The 15,960-nt window shown below is 34.9% G+C and overlaps 3 protein-coding genes across 3 annotated transcripts; 2 read left to right on the forward strand and 1 right to left on the reverse strand.

Annotated features, from left to right (window-relative positions):
- The first annotated feature begins 434 nt into the window (after positions 1–434).
- On the forward strand, positions 435–4,765 carry LOC106131434 (uncharacterized). The gene is made up of 3 exons (XM_013330546.2): positions 435–507; positions 3,270–3,419; positions 3,744–4,765. Exons 1-3 carry the CDS (start codon positions 435–437, stop codon positions 4,763–4,765), a joined length of 1,245 nt encoding a protein of 414 aa, XP_013186000.2.
- Positions 4,766–4,815: 50 nt separating this feature from the next.
- LOC106131476 (coiled-coil domain-containing protein 174) lies at positions 4,816–10,788 on the reverse strand. The gene is made up of 7 exons (XM_013330587.2): positions 10,475–10,788; positions 10,082–10,287; positions 8,843–9,028; positions 7,971–8,109; positions 6,454–6,598; positions 5,864–6,088; positions 4,816–5,699 (listed from the first exon to the last, which is right to left on the reverse strand). The coding sequence occupies exons 1-7, from the start codon at positions 10,517–10,519 to the stop codon at positions 4,948–4,950; spliced, it is 1,698 nt and encodes a 565-aa protein (XP_013186041.2). The 5' UTR covers positions 10,520–10,788; the 3' UTR covers positions 4,816–4,947.
- A 389-nt stretch (positions 10,789–11,177) lies between these two features.
- Positions 11,178–15,453, forward strand: LOC106131480 (ubiquitin-conjugating enzyme E2-17 kDa). Its single transcript, XM_013330592.2, has 3 exons — positions 11,178–11,461; positions 12,476–12,761; positions 14,437–15,453. Exons 1-3 carry the CDS (start codon positions 11,418–11,420, stop codon positions 14,560–14,562), a joined length of 456 nt encoding a protein of 151 aa, XP_013186046.1. The 5' UTR covers positions 11,178–11,417; the 3' UTR covers positions 14,563–15,453.
- Positions 15,454–15,960: the final 507 nt, after the last annotated feature.

Raw genomic sequence — 15,960 nt, forward strand, 5'->3', positions numbered from 1 at the left:
AAGTGAACAGTAGGCCCCGGTTTGTGGTATACGCGCGCGGCACTCCGTTTCAGTAACAGTTTTTGCGTTAAATATTAGAAATTATAAAAAGCTAAGAAAAAAGACCCTTACACTTTTGCGATCCTATATTATACCTACCGTTTGGTGAGCGAAATACAAATGGAATAAGTAAGGGGTTCTCGTCAAAATAAGGAGTTTCAGTCTAAGGTAGTATAACAAATTTGATGATGTGAAAATCATTGTTTAATTAATGAGATCAATTAAGAATAGAAATTTGATAAAATTATTTCGGCTAAAACTTAATTTATATGATCAGATTGCTGTGGTATTGTTAACTCAAGTTTGTACTGTAAAAAATAATATCTTAGCGAACGTATTCCTCCTTTTGTTTACTTATGGTTTTGTTGATAATAAATAAGTATTGTGTGAGTCAGATGGCGCCAGCGGGTAACTTGAGCCATCCAGTGAGCGCGAGGGCCGTAAGCGTAGTTCTCATCCTGCTAAGTGGTAAGTACAGATTATGTACAACTTTCGCACGTCAGACGGGAACTTTTGTGATAAATGCCCCGGTTATCGCACAACTTCTGTTCCTTAGTATAATTTATACCGCTCTACACAATATTACATTTGGAAAATATTTCGGCAAACAATTTCAATGTACGACTAACTTGATCAAACTGTCACTGGTCATTTATCGAATTTTCTTGAAATATGCCACCAAGGTTTTTACACGAAGCTAGTCCGCCACCTTTGTAGGGATACCTAACCCATATGTGATCTAGTCGCATGAATGTGCAGGTTTCCTCACAATGTTTTCCCTCACCATAAGAGCATCTTTTTACATTTAAACTAATGAAGATATCAACATAACTCAGTAATGAGCTAATGATATATGACCGACGCAGGATTTGAACCTGTGTCTTCATCGCACATTTTGATCGGAACCTCAATCGATGTGACCACCAACACTTTTAACACAATTCTAAGGTAAATTGTATCAATAGGTATATTTTTTATTCATCGTGCAGTCTTGTTTTTCCCAACATTGATAAAAATTACAATACAAAACAAAAGTATTTGTCGGAATAAATTCTTATTAAAGGATACGATCGAGACGATACTTCGATATCAAATATAGCTCGTAACGAGTTGTTTTGGCCTGTCTATAAAGCCAAAATCACCAATAAACATGAATACCTATAACGTTTTCAGATATTACTAGGCACTAACCATATCGTTACGATATAATCGCCGTATTTTCTTTCACGAGATAATGTCAACGACAACGATATTTTTTGCCTTTCTGCCCTCGATTCGAGCGTTATGCCCCAATTTACTGGTCATTACAAATTTAACGAGTTACGTACGATGGATATGAGATAAAAAATTCAGTTGAACCTGAAAGGCCTTCGTCACACATGTCCGGTCTCATACCTGCCACGTATGACTGCCACGTTATGTATATTTTTGGGGTGGAGCTTAATATTAAATAATTAAATTGCCTCAAAGTCAAAGGCTACTACCAGCCTATATGAAAATCTGTCTGCTGCCAGAACCGGTGTTGTCTTCTACCTATATTCCTCCGTCTCCTGCCGTTAATCCAGGTTACATCCTAAACTCCCTGGAGAGGTGCCTGTACTGTAGTATTCCCCTTAGTCGCCTTATACAAAATCCATTGGAAAGAGGCCTATTTTATTAAAATGCCGGGAGTCAAACGGTACGATTACCTTAATAAGACATCCTTATTTTAGCCATTGGTGGGATTCGAATCGAACCTTTATCTCTCGCCTACGCCTCGAATACTTTTCACTACTCATCCACCGTCGCTCTCTTTTAGTCAATAACTTCAAGAGATTTAATTTCTAATTAAAATTAATAGTCTTACCTCAACATATAGGTACTTACTTATGCCATCCTAGGTCGATATTTCTGCACCTGTCAATAAAAGCTGCTCTACATATTTAGTAAGTTTGCTTTGCTGTCAAGGTCTCGTTATGGAACAAACGATAGACTTATACTTTCTTGATCTATTGCATTATTTAGTACTCTCCATTTAGGTTAAATACAAGGTATTCTTCGAGTTATTAAATAATTATTTGCTTTGATATTGATTCTCGACATGACTAAGTATAATTGTTTGATTGCTTTATTTCCACCAAATAAAAATAAGGGGTTCTGTGTGACTGTATATCGAATGAATCATAATAAGACAATATTCCGATTTAGGTTCTTTAAGATGTACTTTCCTTTTGAGAAAAAAAATGTTTGATAAAATCTAAAGTACCTAATCTGATTTTAGTTACTTCTTTACGAAATTTGTATTGGCCTTTTTTATATTTACATCCATATAATCACGTCAAGGGGTAGACAGTCAACAGTCTCAAAAATACTAAAAGGCCACGTTATGCTTAATGATAGAATTAGATTCAAAAAGTTGCTAGCCCATCACCTTAAAGAAAAATCCAAAGTTTATTAGCCTTTGTCTTAAACTCTTGACTGACTTGATTAGAATAGAATAGAATAGAATAGATTTATTTTCAAAATTGGATACAAGGTATCACTTATTGACGTCACATAACTTAAATCTAATTATAACTACTACCGCTTCCAAAGCGCATGTGTAGAAGAAGCGGCGGAACAAACTACACTGCAGCATTTTCATAGGACGTCAATTTACAAATATAGATCTCTTAAATCTAAATCGTGGACGAATGCACATTGTCTACATTAAAAAACATGTATGAATGTAGAACTGATTATGTCAATACGAATATTTCGTCAAATAAAATAAATATAAAATAAAATATGTACATACTGTACAAATTATGTCAAGATCATGTCAAAAATACACAAGCATTTAAGAGGCCATTATGTCCAGCTCGGGCCACACATGTTTATCATTAATATAATCATCCGTGCTGTAATAGGCTTTCCTACAAAGCTCAACTTTAATATACTGTTTGAATTTTCTATCATTCATTTCAAGAACACTTTTTGGTAATTTATTATAAAATCTTATACAATTAATCAGAAAAGATTTCCCTACCTTAGCCAGCCGATGTGCTGGGATCGACAACTTGTAATTGTTCCGCAGTGATCTACTAGTACATTCACCTACTTTTTTGAAAGAGTCTAAGTTTTTCCTAACATGCATGATGTTATCGAATATGTATTGGGAGGGCAAAGTTAAAATATTTAGGTTTTTGAAAAAATTAGATTATATAAGTAAATAGGTTGTTACGAGTATAATCTCCTTTTTAATTTTCCAGTTTCAGCGGGCGGTGAGCGGCAATGCTCTTGGTGCGGTCCCCTAGCTGAGCAAGTGCACCGTAGTCAGCGCGCGCCATCTTGCGACGACCCCGGAGTCACCACCTGCGACGACGGATTCCCACACTGCGCTATCGTGGCCACTTCACCACGTAATATTTTTTTTTATTTTGTTAGCAAACGGTATACAGCAAGCCTGAGCGATTTAACTCGAATTATTCTTCTTCCTCCTGGCGTTTACATCCTAACTCTTTGGAAAAGAGCCCGAGTTAGACCTTTGATCATGATGCTGGATTGGATAAATCAGGATTTTGCAAGCGACTCCGGTCTGGTCACCGCAAAGAAGGTAAAAAAAGAAACTTTTTAAGGTATAGGTAACCAAATAGTGTTAAGTGATTAACCTAAACTTATGACAATTCTATAACTTACTAAGCATTATTTAAGTAAAACATCACGGCCCTTTGTTTTTATTACAGCCTACGTGGAGTCTAGACTATGCGTGAAATTGTACCAAGATGAATGCTACTCAATTTTCTGCAATTCCTCTCGGACTTGGCGAATGACATGCCCGTGCCGCGGGGACCTTTGCAATAAAAAGAAAACTGAAAGAGAAGATGAAGCTTTTGCATTTCTGGCTACACTTGGCTCGAAGATACAAAATCTCCGAATCAAGAAACGAACAGTTACCCACGCAAAATTTATATCTAGAACCGAAAATAAAACCATTGTAAATAACGAAGATAATTATAACGATGGCAACACTGATATAAGATTAAACGATAAAGATATAAGCCAAGTTGAAAACAATAATGTAATGGAAACAGAGATAAAAGGTCCAGATGACGTTATGCCTACAAATAACAATGTATTCAATGCTAGAAAAAATGATATAAACAACGAAGGAAGTACAAATTATACAACTTCGGCGATCCCAACCGTTGAAAATGATAATAAAAAAACCACCATTAATGCTGATGATGACAAAAATATGAACATAAATGCATATGTGGCTGCAAGCACTAATTCCCCAAATGTTGGTTCAGTAGTTAATGATATGCCTCGGCCTACAGAAATTTCAGTAAGTACAACTCAAAGTGAACCTAAGGAGGAACTACCTAGATCCTTAGTAGAAACAACCGTAGAAACTCAACATAAAGACATAAATGTCGACGTGGACAATAACATTGACCGTGCAGCTGAAATACCAGCTACAGAAAAAAATATTGATGAAAAAATTTCAATGAAACCTGACTTAAAACCCAATGCTGCAATGCCAACAGCAGAAGCTCTTCAACAAAATTCGAGTCCATCAGTTGTTACTGAAAAGAGTCAACCAATTACTGATCAAACAACAGAGACGACTGTAATGATGACCACTCGAGGTCAAGATCATATTACAGCAACACCAGACCCTATGAAGATGAAGAAAAATAATGCAGTTGTTAAATCTTTGCACTATTCACTTATATCATTTTGGGTGATTTTATACTTTATATAAAAATAATAACACGCTTGATAATGAATCTATAAATATTTTAAACGCCGATCTCTTTATAGTAGCTTTATCTTATTAAATAAAAGTAGATTTTAAACTTATTCACATTGGTAGTGTTCATAATTGTGATACTAGTATTAGAAACAGTGTAAATAAACACTTGACTGCAATAAGGATTTTTTATTTCAATCAAAAGTAAAATCATAATGCCTAGGTAATTTTTTACAATTTGATTTGGCTTCTAGGCTCTTTGCACCTTGGGCGTAGGCTTCCCTAATGTCAGACTGGAATGGTTTTTCTTGTCTACGATATTTTGTTGGTGGAGGTCCATAATAATCGTATGTTGGCGGTGGAGCAAATTCTGCATTAGATAACAGTTCTTCGGAGTCATTTTGATTTTTACCTTCACTTCCATCATTTTCTAATTCATTGATTATAAGACTCGGCTCTTGGCTTTTTGTAAAGTTCCGATACTTAACTTTAGTTTCAGTTTTCTTACTAGTCGAAAAATAAAGGCCTTTTTCTTCATTCGGAATAAAAATGTCTGGTGGGGTTTCTGCCCGTTTTCGTCTTACATCAGCCCAAGTTTTTTTAACTGGAGCATTGGTCTCAGCGTCTACTATACTGCCTTTAGTGTCGAACGTGAATTGAGAATTAGAGGCAGAAGATGTTTGTGGTGGTGCGAATTCTTCAATTCGTTTGTCTCTTTGCTGTTCTACATATTCTTCTTGAGTCATTTCTCTGAATTTCTTCACCTTTTCCTCAACGCCTTCTTTGCCGATGTCCCAATCACGAACATAAGATTCCCGCAATTTTTGCCGTTCCTTTTCTTTTTCTTCTTTGATTCTGTTTTCTTCTTCCTTTGCTTTTACATCAGCTTCTTCTTTTTGTTGATTTAGGAATTCCAGCAAGCAAGTTGCAAAGTCCTTTGGTTTTTCTGAAACAATAATTTTTAAGTTATGATAATCTATTCATTCTTTACTGCAATAATTCCTTACTTAAGAAAGATCACATAACAGTCTGTTACTAACTCAAGACAAACTTTATCACTTGGCAAACCAGTGCAAAGATTACTAAAATCTTTGACTCGTGGAAAATTACCTTTAGGTTCCTCTTCGGGCGGCAACCCAGCCCTGGCCCTCTGCCTCGCCCTAGCAGCCGCCACTCGAGCCGCCATTAGCTCTTCACGTTTCATCCTCTCCTCCTCGGCCTCCTGTTGAGCTTGCAAAGTCTCTTGACGACGTTTGATCAGCTCTTCCATTTGTTTCTTACGTTCCGTCTCATCAGTACTGAATGAGTAATAACCAACGCCGTGCATGCGGGCCTCTGGAAATTTGAATTAACATAAAGATTATTATTAGATCATAAAGATAGATTGTGTTACGTCTCAATCACTTATGGGGTAGTCAAAGGCAATTCTTGAAAAACTTGAAGGCCATGTTCAGCTGTGTGATTTAGTTATGGAAGCGAGAGTCAAATAGTGATAGGTTGCTAGACCGCCGCCTAAAAGAATAATCCCATGTTTATTAACTTTTTCCTCGATTGACTTTCACAATTCTCAGTAAAGCAGCTGAAACATATCAGCATAGAAACTAGCACTAGATGAAGGTATGAGATAGTATAAAATGGTTATATCTATGGATAACCAATATGATGATTTTTAATAAAAACTATTATACTTATATGCATACCATCAAATAGCAAGTCTTGATAATGTATATCTTTGTCTTTTGCAAGCAACTCCCTCTCCTTTTCTTCCCACTTCTCACGCAAAGACTGGAGGTAGTCATTTGTCTTCTGAACGAGGAACGGCTTTGCTGGTGGTTTATCTATATCCTGCAAAATTAAAAGGGTATAAATAAGGGAAGTTAAGTTTTAGGTGTAGTAAAACAATAAAGTGTAATTGGACTTGATTGTGTAAATAAGGCATTTACTGTGTGTAATAAAAAAGGATACTATGTTTAATTTCGTAACAATTACTCAAGCAATTATCCCACCACTAACTTTTGTCCTGTCTCTAATCTCTGTAATGATTTGATAAAGTGTTGAGCAGAGTATGGTGTACTTAATATTTCTGGTAGGATACACAGGACCAATCAATCTGTGTTGCTGTCTTTTGGTTCTACTTTTTGGTGGCCTCACCAAAAATATCACACATAATGCAGCAAAGGCCTAGAGAGACAAAGAGATACAAATCTAATTTCATAAAGCATCGCGATCTTCCCTGCCTTCCACTTCGCCGCCTGGTGAAATTTATAAGCATGCACATGCGCCCCTGACCTCCTCTTTTGGACTCCTCCTTAGACGGCTACTTGCTGGATGTCGTATCTTACGCTAAACTCGCACGCCCTTACCTCGTGAATAATATATATTCTATTGTTTTCTCCCAAAAAATGTAAGCCTAGTTTAATTCCATTAACCTATACATTTTTAACTTGTCTCTCACCTGCAAGGTTTTATCTGCCAATCTTAGGGATAACGCAGACATTGACAGGGAACGGAGGGCGTTGTCAATTAGAGCCAACATGATTGCCCGAAGGTTTGCAAGATGTTCACAGCAGGTCAAAATTGCGCTGTTCAGGGCTTATTGTACGTCGATGTATACCTCAAGTTTGTGGGCTGACTATAATAAGAAAAATTACAATGCCCTCCGCGTCCTTTACAATAACGCATTTAGAGTGATATTGGGTCTGCCCCGATTCTGTAGTGCTTCGGGTATGTTTGTGGAGGCGCGAACGGACTGCTTTTATACAACTATGCGTAAGCGGAGCGCGTCCTTAGTGCGCAGAGTACGGGCCAGTTCCAATGTCATTTTAAACATGATCGCTGAAAGACTGGATTGTCCATACACCCAGCGTTGCTGTGAAAGACATGTCGCGGTGTCTATACCGCTGAGGAGATATTAATGGACATCCTTGCATTTAATTATTTTATTTTAGGCTGACATTTGAATTTATTATTATTTTATTTTAACTTATTTTATTTGTATTTTTTATATTAAGATTAATTCATTTAAGTATAGATTGATTTTTATTTTCAAATTTTGATTGCGATTTGATTTTTTAAATTTAATATTGATTTAATTTTATCTATTTGATTTTTATTGAAAATTGTATATGGATCTTTGTTGTCTGAAATAAATGAAATTTAAATTTAAATTTAAATTTTATTTTTATCTTAAATGATACAAGAAGCCAAATTCACCCACCTTTCTAATATTTTCATCTGCAACATGAGTACTTGATTTATCCTTTGCCTTAAATAACTGTGCATCTTTTTCTTTGAAATATTCTAAGTCAGATTTGAGACATTTTCGTGTACGACCCAGACAGTCTGTGAATTCCGTCCTGGAGGAACAAAGAGGAATGGATAGTTTTAAAAATAAAAATAAATTCAAACATTTTAATCTTATTATAAAGAAAATTTTAAGGAAATTGGATTTATAAATAATAAGCTTGGGAAATAATTATTTCAATTGGCTGATGAGTATACGTAATATTTCAATTGTTTTTTGACATGCAATAGTTTAGGCTTGTAAGTGTTCTCTTAACATCCACATATTAGAACAACACGACTCTTTTACAAAAATTATTATGTATATGACTGCATCTATCATACAACAATAGTAGAGCCCTTGTCTGAGTCATAGGAGGTGAAAGAGTAAAAACCACACATCCTTACAAACTTTTGCATCACTACTCACTACACATAATGTATTTTTTACTACCTATTTTCCCTGTGGACGGATTTTATTCCTGTTTGAAATGTTGAAAAGAGGATTTTCTGGTGGAAGTTTAATCAACCTGTGCGAGCCAGGGCATGTCAATAGTTTATAATATTAGTATGATTAATAAGCTAGTGAGCTATGTATGGTGATAAGTTGATGAGCTAAAACTGCACAACACCAGTTCTCAAACTTCTTTTTATCGTTTATCAAACAATGCGCATACTAAGAGGCAATCAAGACAAAAGTTACTATACTTATAATTCTTTTTTGAAGAAATGGGCTAAAAACCTGTTGGCTATGTCTTAAGGGGTGAAGATTTGATTATATGTTTGTATCAATCCACTGAATATTACCAGTCACTTTCATCAACCTCACAGCTACCACCATCCTCAGCCTCAGTCTCAGTAGCTGCATTATTTGGAGTGTGCTCCTGCTGCTTCTTAATGTTGAAATCCACCAAAAATCTTCCAGCCAGTTGAGAAGTGCCCACACCATCTGACAAGTGTGCATAGAGTTCTGCCTTTTTTTCTAATGCTAATCTGTAAAAATATAAATGACTCATTAATATTAAGTATATCCTCATTTATTGCCCAAAATTTCTTATTTTTACTTTACGTGTTCGATGTCATACTTTACAATAATAGTAATCAGAAACAAATGTCATCACTATTGTATTTGGAATTTTATATGACATAATTTTGACTGACATCTGCGACCTTTGCAAATGAAACTAGGATATATATTATTTTACTAGAGGCCGCCCGCGACTTCGTCCGCATGGAAACCCTATCAATCCCGCGGGAACTCTGGGATAAAAAGTAGCCTATGTGTTATTCTGGGTCTTCAGCTACCTACATACCAAATTTCATGGTAATCGGTTCAGTAGTTTTTGCGTGAAAGAGTAACAAACATCCATACATCCATACAAACTTTCGCCTTTATAATAGTAGTAGGATATATACATAATTTAAATAAAAATAAACAAAATGGGGCTTAGCCATTTAATAGTTATTAGGTACATTGGACTGGCTTAGAATTAGACCCAGCCTTTAGACCCTGGGATTGGAACATAAGATTATGCTGGGAGTGACAGAGATAAAATAGGCATGATGACAATTTTTTTTTTGTTTTAGTCTTAATTTAGTTGCACAACAACTAAAACATTGGTCAAATAATGGCATCAATAAACAATAAACTACCCGAGATATACAAGGTAACATAACACATTATTTGGACGAGTCCAAAACGCCCCTTACCAAACGCTACTCAAGTGTGACATCACAACTGAGTTTCTTGTTCGCATCATGAACTTTATTTGTATGGCAGCTACCTTAATTATTGCGTTTATGGATATGATGTCTTAATGACAGTTATTCCATATTTTTGTTTATTCACTCCTGGCATAGTTATTTTACATAATTTTGAATTTTTTAAATGGACTTTCCCATCGTACTTTGAATGAATATAAAACATACAGGGCATCAACATTATTACTAAAAAATCACATAACGGATTTAATTATGTGTATTCTATCATGTTATGCACTAATAAATAATGTTTAAAGACCTAGTCATCATCCCTATTATGCTTACTTTGCCTTTCTACATGCTTCTAGTTCCTCTATATCAAACGCCTTTAGGTTATCTTTGAAGCTTTTCTTTGGGGTATTAGCTTCCGTTGCCGTCTGGCTTGTCTTTCTGGCAGCTGGTTTAAAATGTTCAATTTTATTTCGAGGTAGCTGCTTCTTTTCATTCACTTCTTCTTGCTTTCTTAGTAATTCTGCTTTAAGACTCACTAGCTGAAATTAAAGAGAATTATGTGAAACCTTATTTTAAATGACAGGGCTAATTCCCCTTTCTAAATAACTGGTAGGCACATAATGTAAAAAACACTAAAACGAGAACAATGTTTCGGTTGTCTTGATATCATTTATTCTGTTCTGTATTGTACTGTATTTCACTTGCATTACCACCCATTTTACTTACCGTAGATTTATTGAATAAAATCTTTTTGGCCTGATGGTCATTCATCCTACTTATTTCAAACCTTGTTATACAATTACTTTAATCAGAAGGAAATTTTCACATTACACACAAACTATGTATTTCTTTCTGAGCCAATCTGCAAAGTTCTAAACACAGATAATAATATATAATGTTCAAAATTTATTTTAATCCCAAAAACATATAAAAGGAAAAGAGTTCTAGTTATATAGTGGTTCTTGCAATGCAATTGCAAAAATGCAAGCAAGCAAAACAAATTCTAAGATTGCCTGAAGGCTGACCTGTTCTGACAGTGACGTTCCTGACTCCTGTTCTGACAACGTCGACAACATTTTTCACAGTCTTTTTTTTTATTTTGTCACATGCATAAGTCATGCTCAAAGAATGCTTATCAAATTTAGTGATAAGGGTTATTAGAGTCGAGTCGAGTTTGAGAGATCCAAATATAATTCCGTGCATAGGTAATCATATGGCTACGAATGTATTATTTCAATTCCACCCTGTCTCATTCGAATTACAGTGATTTATTACTACAGATGTAATTACATACATTTTGGAAAGAGATCATGAGGAACCAAAAAAATTTTAAGTCTTACATTCAATTTGCCCGAACCAGTGTGAACGCAGCTTAGAATTGAGTTGAAGTTGCAGTTACATTGCCGCCAACCTTCAGAAAACGAAACACGCACGGAAACGTTGGCAAACTTCTTTCATTACAACGTAAAAATTGCTAATTTCATGGTCATCTGCCAACCATCTCACGGTCTTGAAGTGAAGAAAGAATTTTGTACGACAAAAGGAGAACATTTTGTGTACAACAAGCAAAAAGAGTGACAAATTCTTCCTAAATCGGGTTTATATGAACAATAAACGACTGCAGAAATAATTTTTATTCAAGTTGGTTTAGTGGAAGCGTGAAATTAAAATGTCAACTCCTGCCAGAAGACGCCTGATGAGAGATTTTAAACGGTGTGTTTATATTACTTTGTTGAGTTAGGGCACAATTTAATTATCATGGTCTTATAATATGAGCATTTAATGTTTTTCATATTTCTGAGACACAATGTAATGCTGATTCGTCAAATTACATCACTGTCATTTTCATCGATTTCTATTTTGTTCTACATCTCCATATAAACACAAATGAGTTGGTTTTTAATAAAAGCAAAGGATTTTTCATATGTTTAAATAGTTATAGCACGTTTATATATACAGGAATATGTCACTTCACACTTTATGTTTTAGCTTAAGTAGGTTATCCATACACATAAATTTTTTTGCTAATCTTACCTAGGTACCTATGAGGCGTAAGTATTGAGGCCGCAAATATGTTTGCCAATTCTATTAATATGCTAACACTTGACAGTGAATATAAATTTCATATTTTACCTACCAAAGCGATTATAAGTTTTACAAAATAAACAATTTAAATATGTCCATATCAGAGTGGAATAGGACCACAGGCCAATTTTTCCTGTGACCATAGGAAAGAAATAAAAGCGAAATGAATTTGTGTTTAAGCACTTACAATGAATGCATTCCACACTAAATGGAGTGTCAGGCAAGTGCCATTTAAATAGCCAAACTATATTAAATACATATCAAGTATGTATTTATAAAACAGTTATATAAGCAAATAAACTTCAAGACCTAGCATTTATGTCTTGACTATATGACCTTCCCCAATCCACAATTATTTGTATAAAAATGGTGAAATTTCCTGTTATTAGTATGTATGTAGTTGCTGTGCTGTGTGATTCCTGGCACCAATAGGAAAATACTAGAACCAGTCCATCTCTTTCCCATGGATGTTGTAAAAGGCAACCTAAGGGATTTAAGCCAAACAGCTGAGTGTGGCCTTTCAGTATTTTGATGACTGTTGGCTCTTTTTACCCTGCAAGGGATATAGACGTGATTATATGTATTACATAAAATGTCTACAATGTGTGACCAACAAATAATTGTGTTTATATTAATTTCCAGTTTACAAGAGGACCCACCCACTGGTGTATCGGGAGCTCCTACTGACAATAACATTATGATCTGGAATGCTGTGATATTCGGACCTCACGACACTCCATTTGAAGACGGCACCTTTAAACTCACAATAGAATTTACAGAAGAATATCCAAACAAACCTCCCACAGTGAGATTTGTGTCAAAAATGTTTCACCCGAATGTATATGCTGATGGGGGTATATGTTTAGACATCCTGCAAAACAGATGGAGCCCTACATATGATGTTTCAGCTATTTTAACTTCTATACAGGTAATCCATACTTTATCAATTTTATATCATAAATGCAAAAGATCATCTGGTACATAGAAACTATTAAATTTTGTATTGAGTTGTATGAAATTAGAAATGAATAACTGGTAGAAACATATAAATACATAAACCAGCATCATATGTTCAAATATGACACAAGAAAAAGCTATGAAGAAACTTTAACAAAGTTTCTTGATAGCTTTTTATTGTTATATTCATATTACCAAATTTTCCTAAAGAATTATTGTGATTGTGTGTGTACTTTAATCAAAATGGGGACATTTTGGCAAAAGGTCAAGAATAGATAATAGCACCACAAACAGCAATGAAGGTGACTTCAACAATGTTGGCGTGTTAATTGTATGGAGGCGACAAAAGTATTTGTTTTTTAAATTAATAGATTGAAACTCATTCAAAAGTTCAGAAACCAAACACAATCAACTGTTAATTTGACTGGTTGGCCTTCTGCATCCTCAGTTTTAAGGCCATTGGCTCCCATATCATCTTCAGTTTTTTGGCCTACCCCTTCTACGTGTGGATGGCAGAGATGGTGTGGCCAGACAGATTTTGTCTGCTAGCTATGTCCGAGATATAAAGGCAATCATTGTTGTGGTAGTTTTACACATAATTATTCCTTGAAACTGAAAGCAATAAACTGTTAATGGGGCAACCGGAAAAAAAACTGATGACAGAGTAATTCTTTAATATGATTCTTTTAATATCTTTAATATGATTGAAGGTTATTTTAATGATAGGACTGTGGGAATTCTGATAAGATTTTCACAGTATGTACCATTTTTGGGCATCATGTGCACTATATGCAATACAGATACACTATAGTTTATGGTCCTGAATCTTTACATAAAAACATATAGGCACGTCTATATATCCCTTGCGGGGTAGACAGCTAACAGTCTTGAAAAACTGAAAGCCCACATTCAGCTGTCTGGCTTAAATCCCTTAGTGTATATATAATATAATAGAATTGTGATTCAAAGAGTGACAGGTTGCTGGCCCATCGCCTAAATTAAGAATCCCAAGTTTAAAAGCCTATCCCTTAGTGGCCTTTTACGATATCCACGGGACAGAGATGGAGTGATCCTATTCTTTTTTTATTTGTGCCGGGAACCACATGGTATCTGTTTTTATACATATATCCTTCCCTGACAATAGCTATGAAAAAGGAATATCCAAAGTATAATATTATAAACGACCTGTTGACCGCGACTTCGTTCGCCGTAGAAGTTCACTAACAATACATAAAAACTAACCCTCTGTATTGCCCTTAGAGGGGAGGGGCAAGAAATTTTTGTATACGTGTTTTTAGCTGGACCAAGCCTAACACACCTGAGAAAACTGCATTCAAATGGGAGCAAGGTTTTCGCATGAAAAGAGGACAAAAATACAGACAACAGAAATTCTCAAAATCACATTATTGGCTTCTGCCGGTTTATTTAGATCTGTATCAATTTTTGACAATATCTTTCAAGTATAAACATTGGTCAGTTACTATTTTATTGTATGTATGGTTTTGAAACTATGTTTGCTGTTGTTGACCTCTCTAAGAAATTTTTCATAGTAGTGTGTGAAGGACATAGGGCATATTTCACACAGGCTAAGCTACAGCTATCAAATTGTATTGATCATGCTAACTTTTACTTAAATTTCATTTCAGTCGTTACTCAGTGACCCAAACCCCAATTCACCTGCTAACTCAATGGCTGCACAACTGTACAAGGAGAACAGGAGGGAATATGAAAAACGGGTGAAAGCTTGTGTAGAACAATCGTTTATCGACTAGCAGGGACAAGCAGGACCAGACAGCACTGAAGTTATCGCATCACGCGAGTGCGCTAAGCGAGACAGCCAATACCTCCATAATATATTAATTCATTGGGACAGATGTAAAAATTTAACATGTATTTACCATCTTTCCTTTGAAGCTCTGGTAGTGCAAGCAAGGTTTTGTCATGAAATCAGAAACCATCACAAAATAATATCATTTGTTGTATTAAAAAAAACTAAAGTTTTGTTAAATGATATGAATTTTTTGTTAAATGCACATTGATAAAATTACCATTTTCTAATTTTTCATGTATTTTTTTTAAATTTGTAAATTACTTTATCTAAGCTATTGAATCAAACCACAATAATCAATTGTAAGGAGATAATGTACACTGTAAATTATTTCCTTCACATAATCATGTATAGCTGCATAGTTATTTGTAATGGTGTGTATAAGAATGGCTGGTTTTAACTCCAAATGAATGATTATTGTTTGGGTTCGGTGGGTACATACGCTATCTAACATTGGCATTATATTAATTCAATCATATTTCATTACCAAACTACAACACTAAGCCATAATAACTTTGATTTTGTTATAACTTCACATTAGGGCATGTTTATGTTTACCTCTTTGAACAGTGTTTACCTATAATAGTACAAGTGATTTAGTATGCTTTATACAAAACTCTTATTGCTATGAATGTTATCATTCTGCTGCACAAAATTACGCAAAAACTAATTCACATGAAACTAGTGTCCCAATGGATATTTGTGCATCTATGTGTAGCAGTTTTCTTGTTTTCTAATAATGCTATAATATAAAAATGTCTTTGTTTTGCGGCAAGGATATTTTACTTTTATGTGTAATATTTTGTCTTCTAGTAAAATATTATTTTCGGTTTTACATTGTATTTTCCTTCCATCCCTATTTGTAATAAACCATGATTTATAAAGTGAGTAAATTGCGTTCTAACTTCTGGAGAGGAGCCAGGAGTCTACATTATAATCACGATCCTGGATCAGGTATTTCAGGTTGTTATTACAAAGCGACTCTGACCTCTGCAACTAACCAATATCGGATCATGGTTACACGCTCAGTTGCCGAGTGCGCAACTCCATGCGATATATATCTCACCGTAAGAAACGAGAAAAATATCGCACTGATTCTATCATCGAACAGCTGATGAGGCAAACTAGTGTGGAAATGATCGAGAGCCTAGCATCAGTTGGCAATAAAACAAATATGGTTGCTTACATGGAAAGTATCTCAATCGGAATTCATGTAGTTACTAAATGAAAAATGTAATATTTTTGATTGATATGTTTTTAAATTTAATAAGTGTTTTTAACCAAGTCGAAGCCTACCAATTGTATTTAAAATCAACGGGTCTTTAAAATAAATCTATCTTAT

This window comes from Amyelois transitella, chromosome 20 (assembly GCF_032362555.1).
Source record: "Amyelois transitella isolate CPQ chromosome 20, ilAmyTran1.1, whole genome shotgun sequence".
In the NCBI taxonomy this organism is placed as follows: domain Eukaryota; kingdom Metazoa; phylum Arthropoda; class Insecta; order Lepidoptera; family Pyralidae; genus Amyelois; species Amyelois transitella.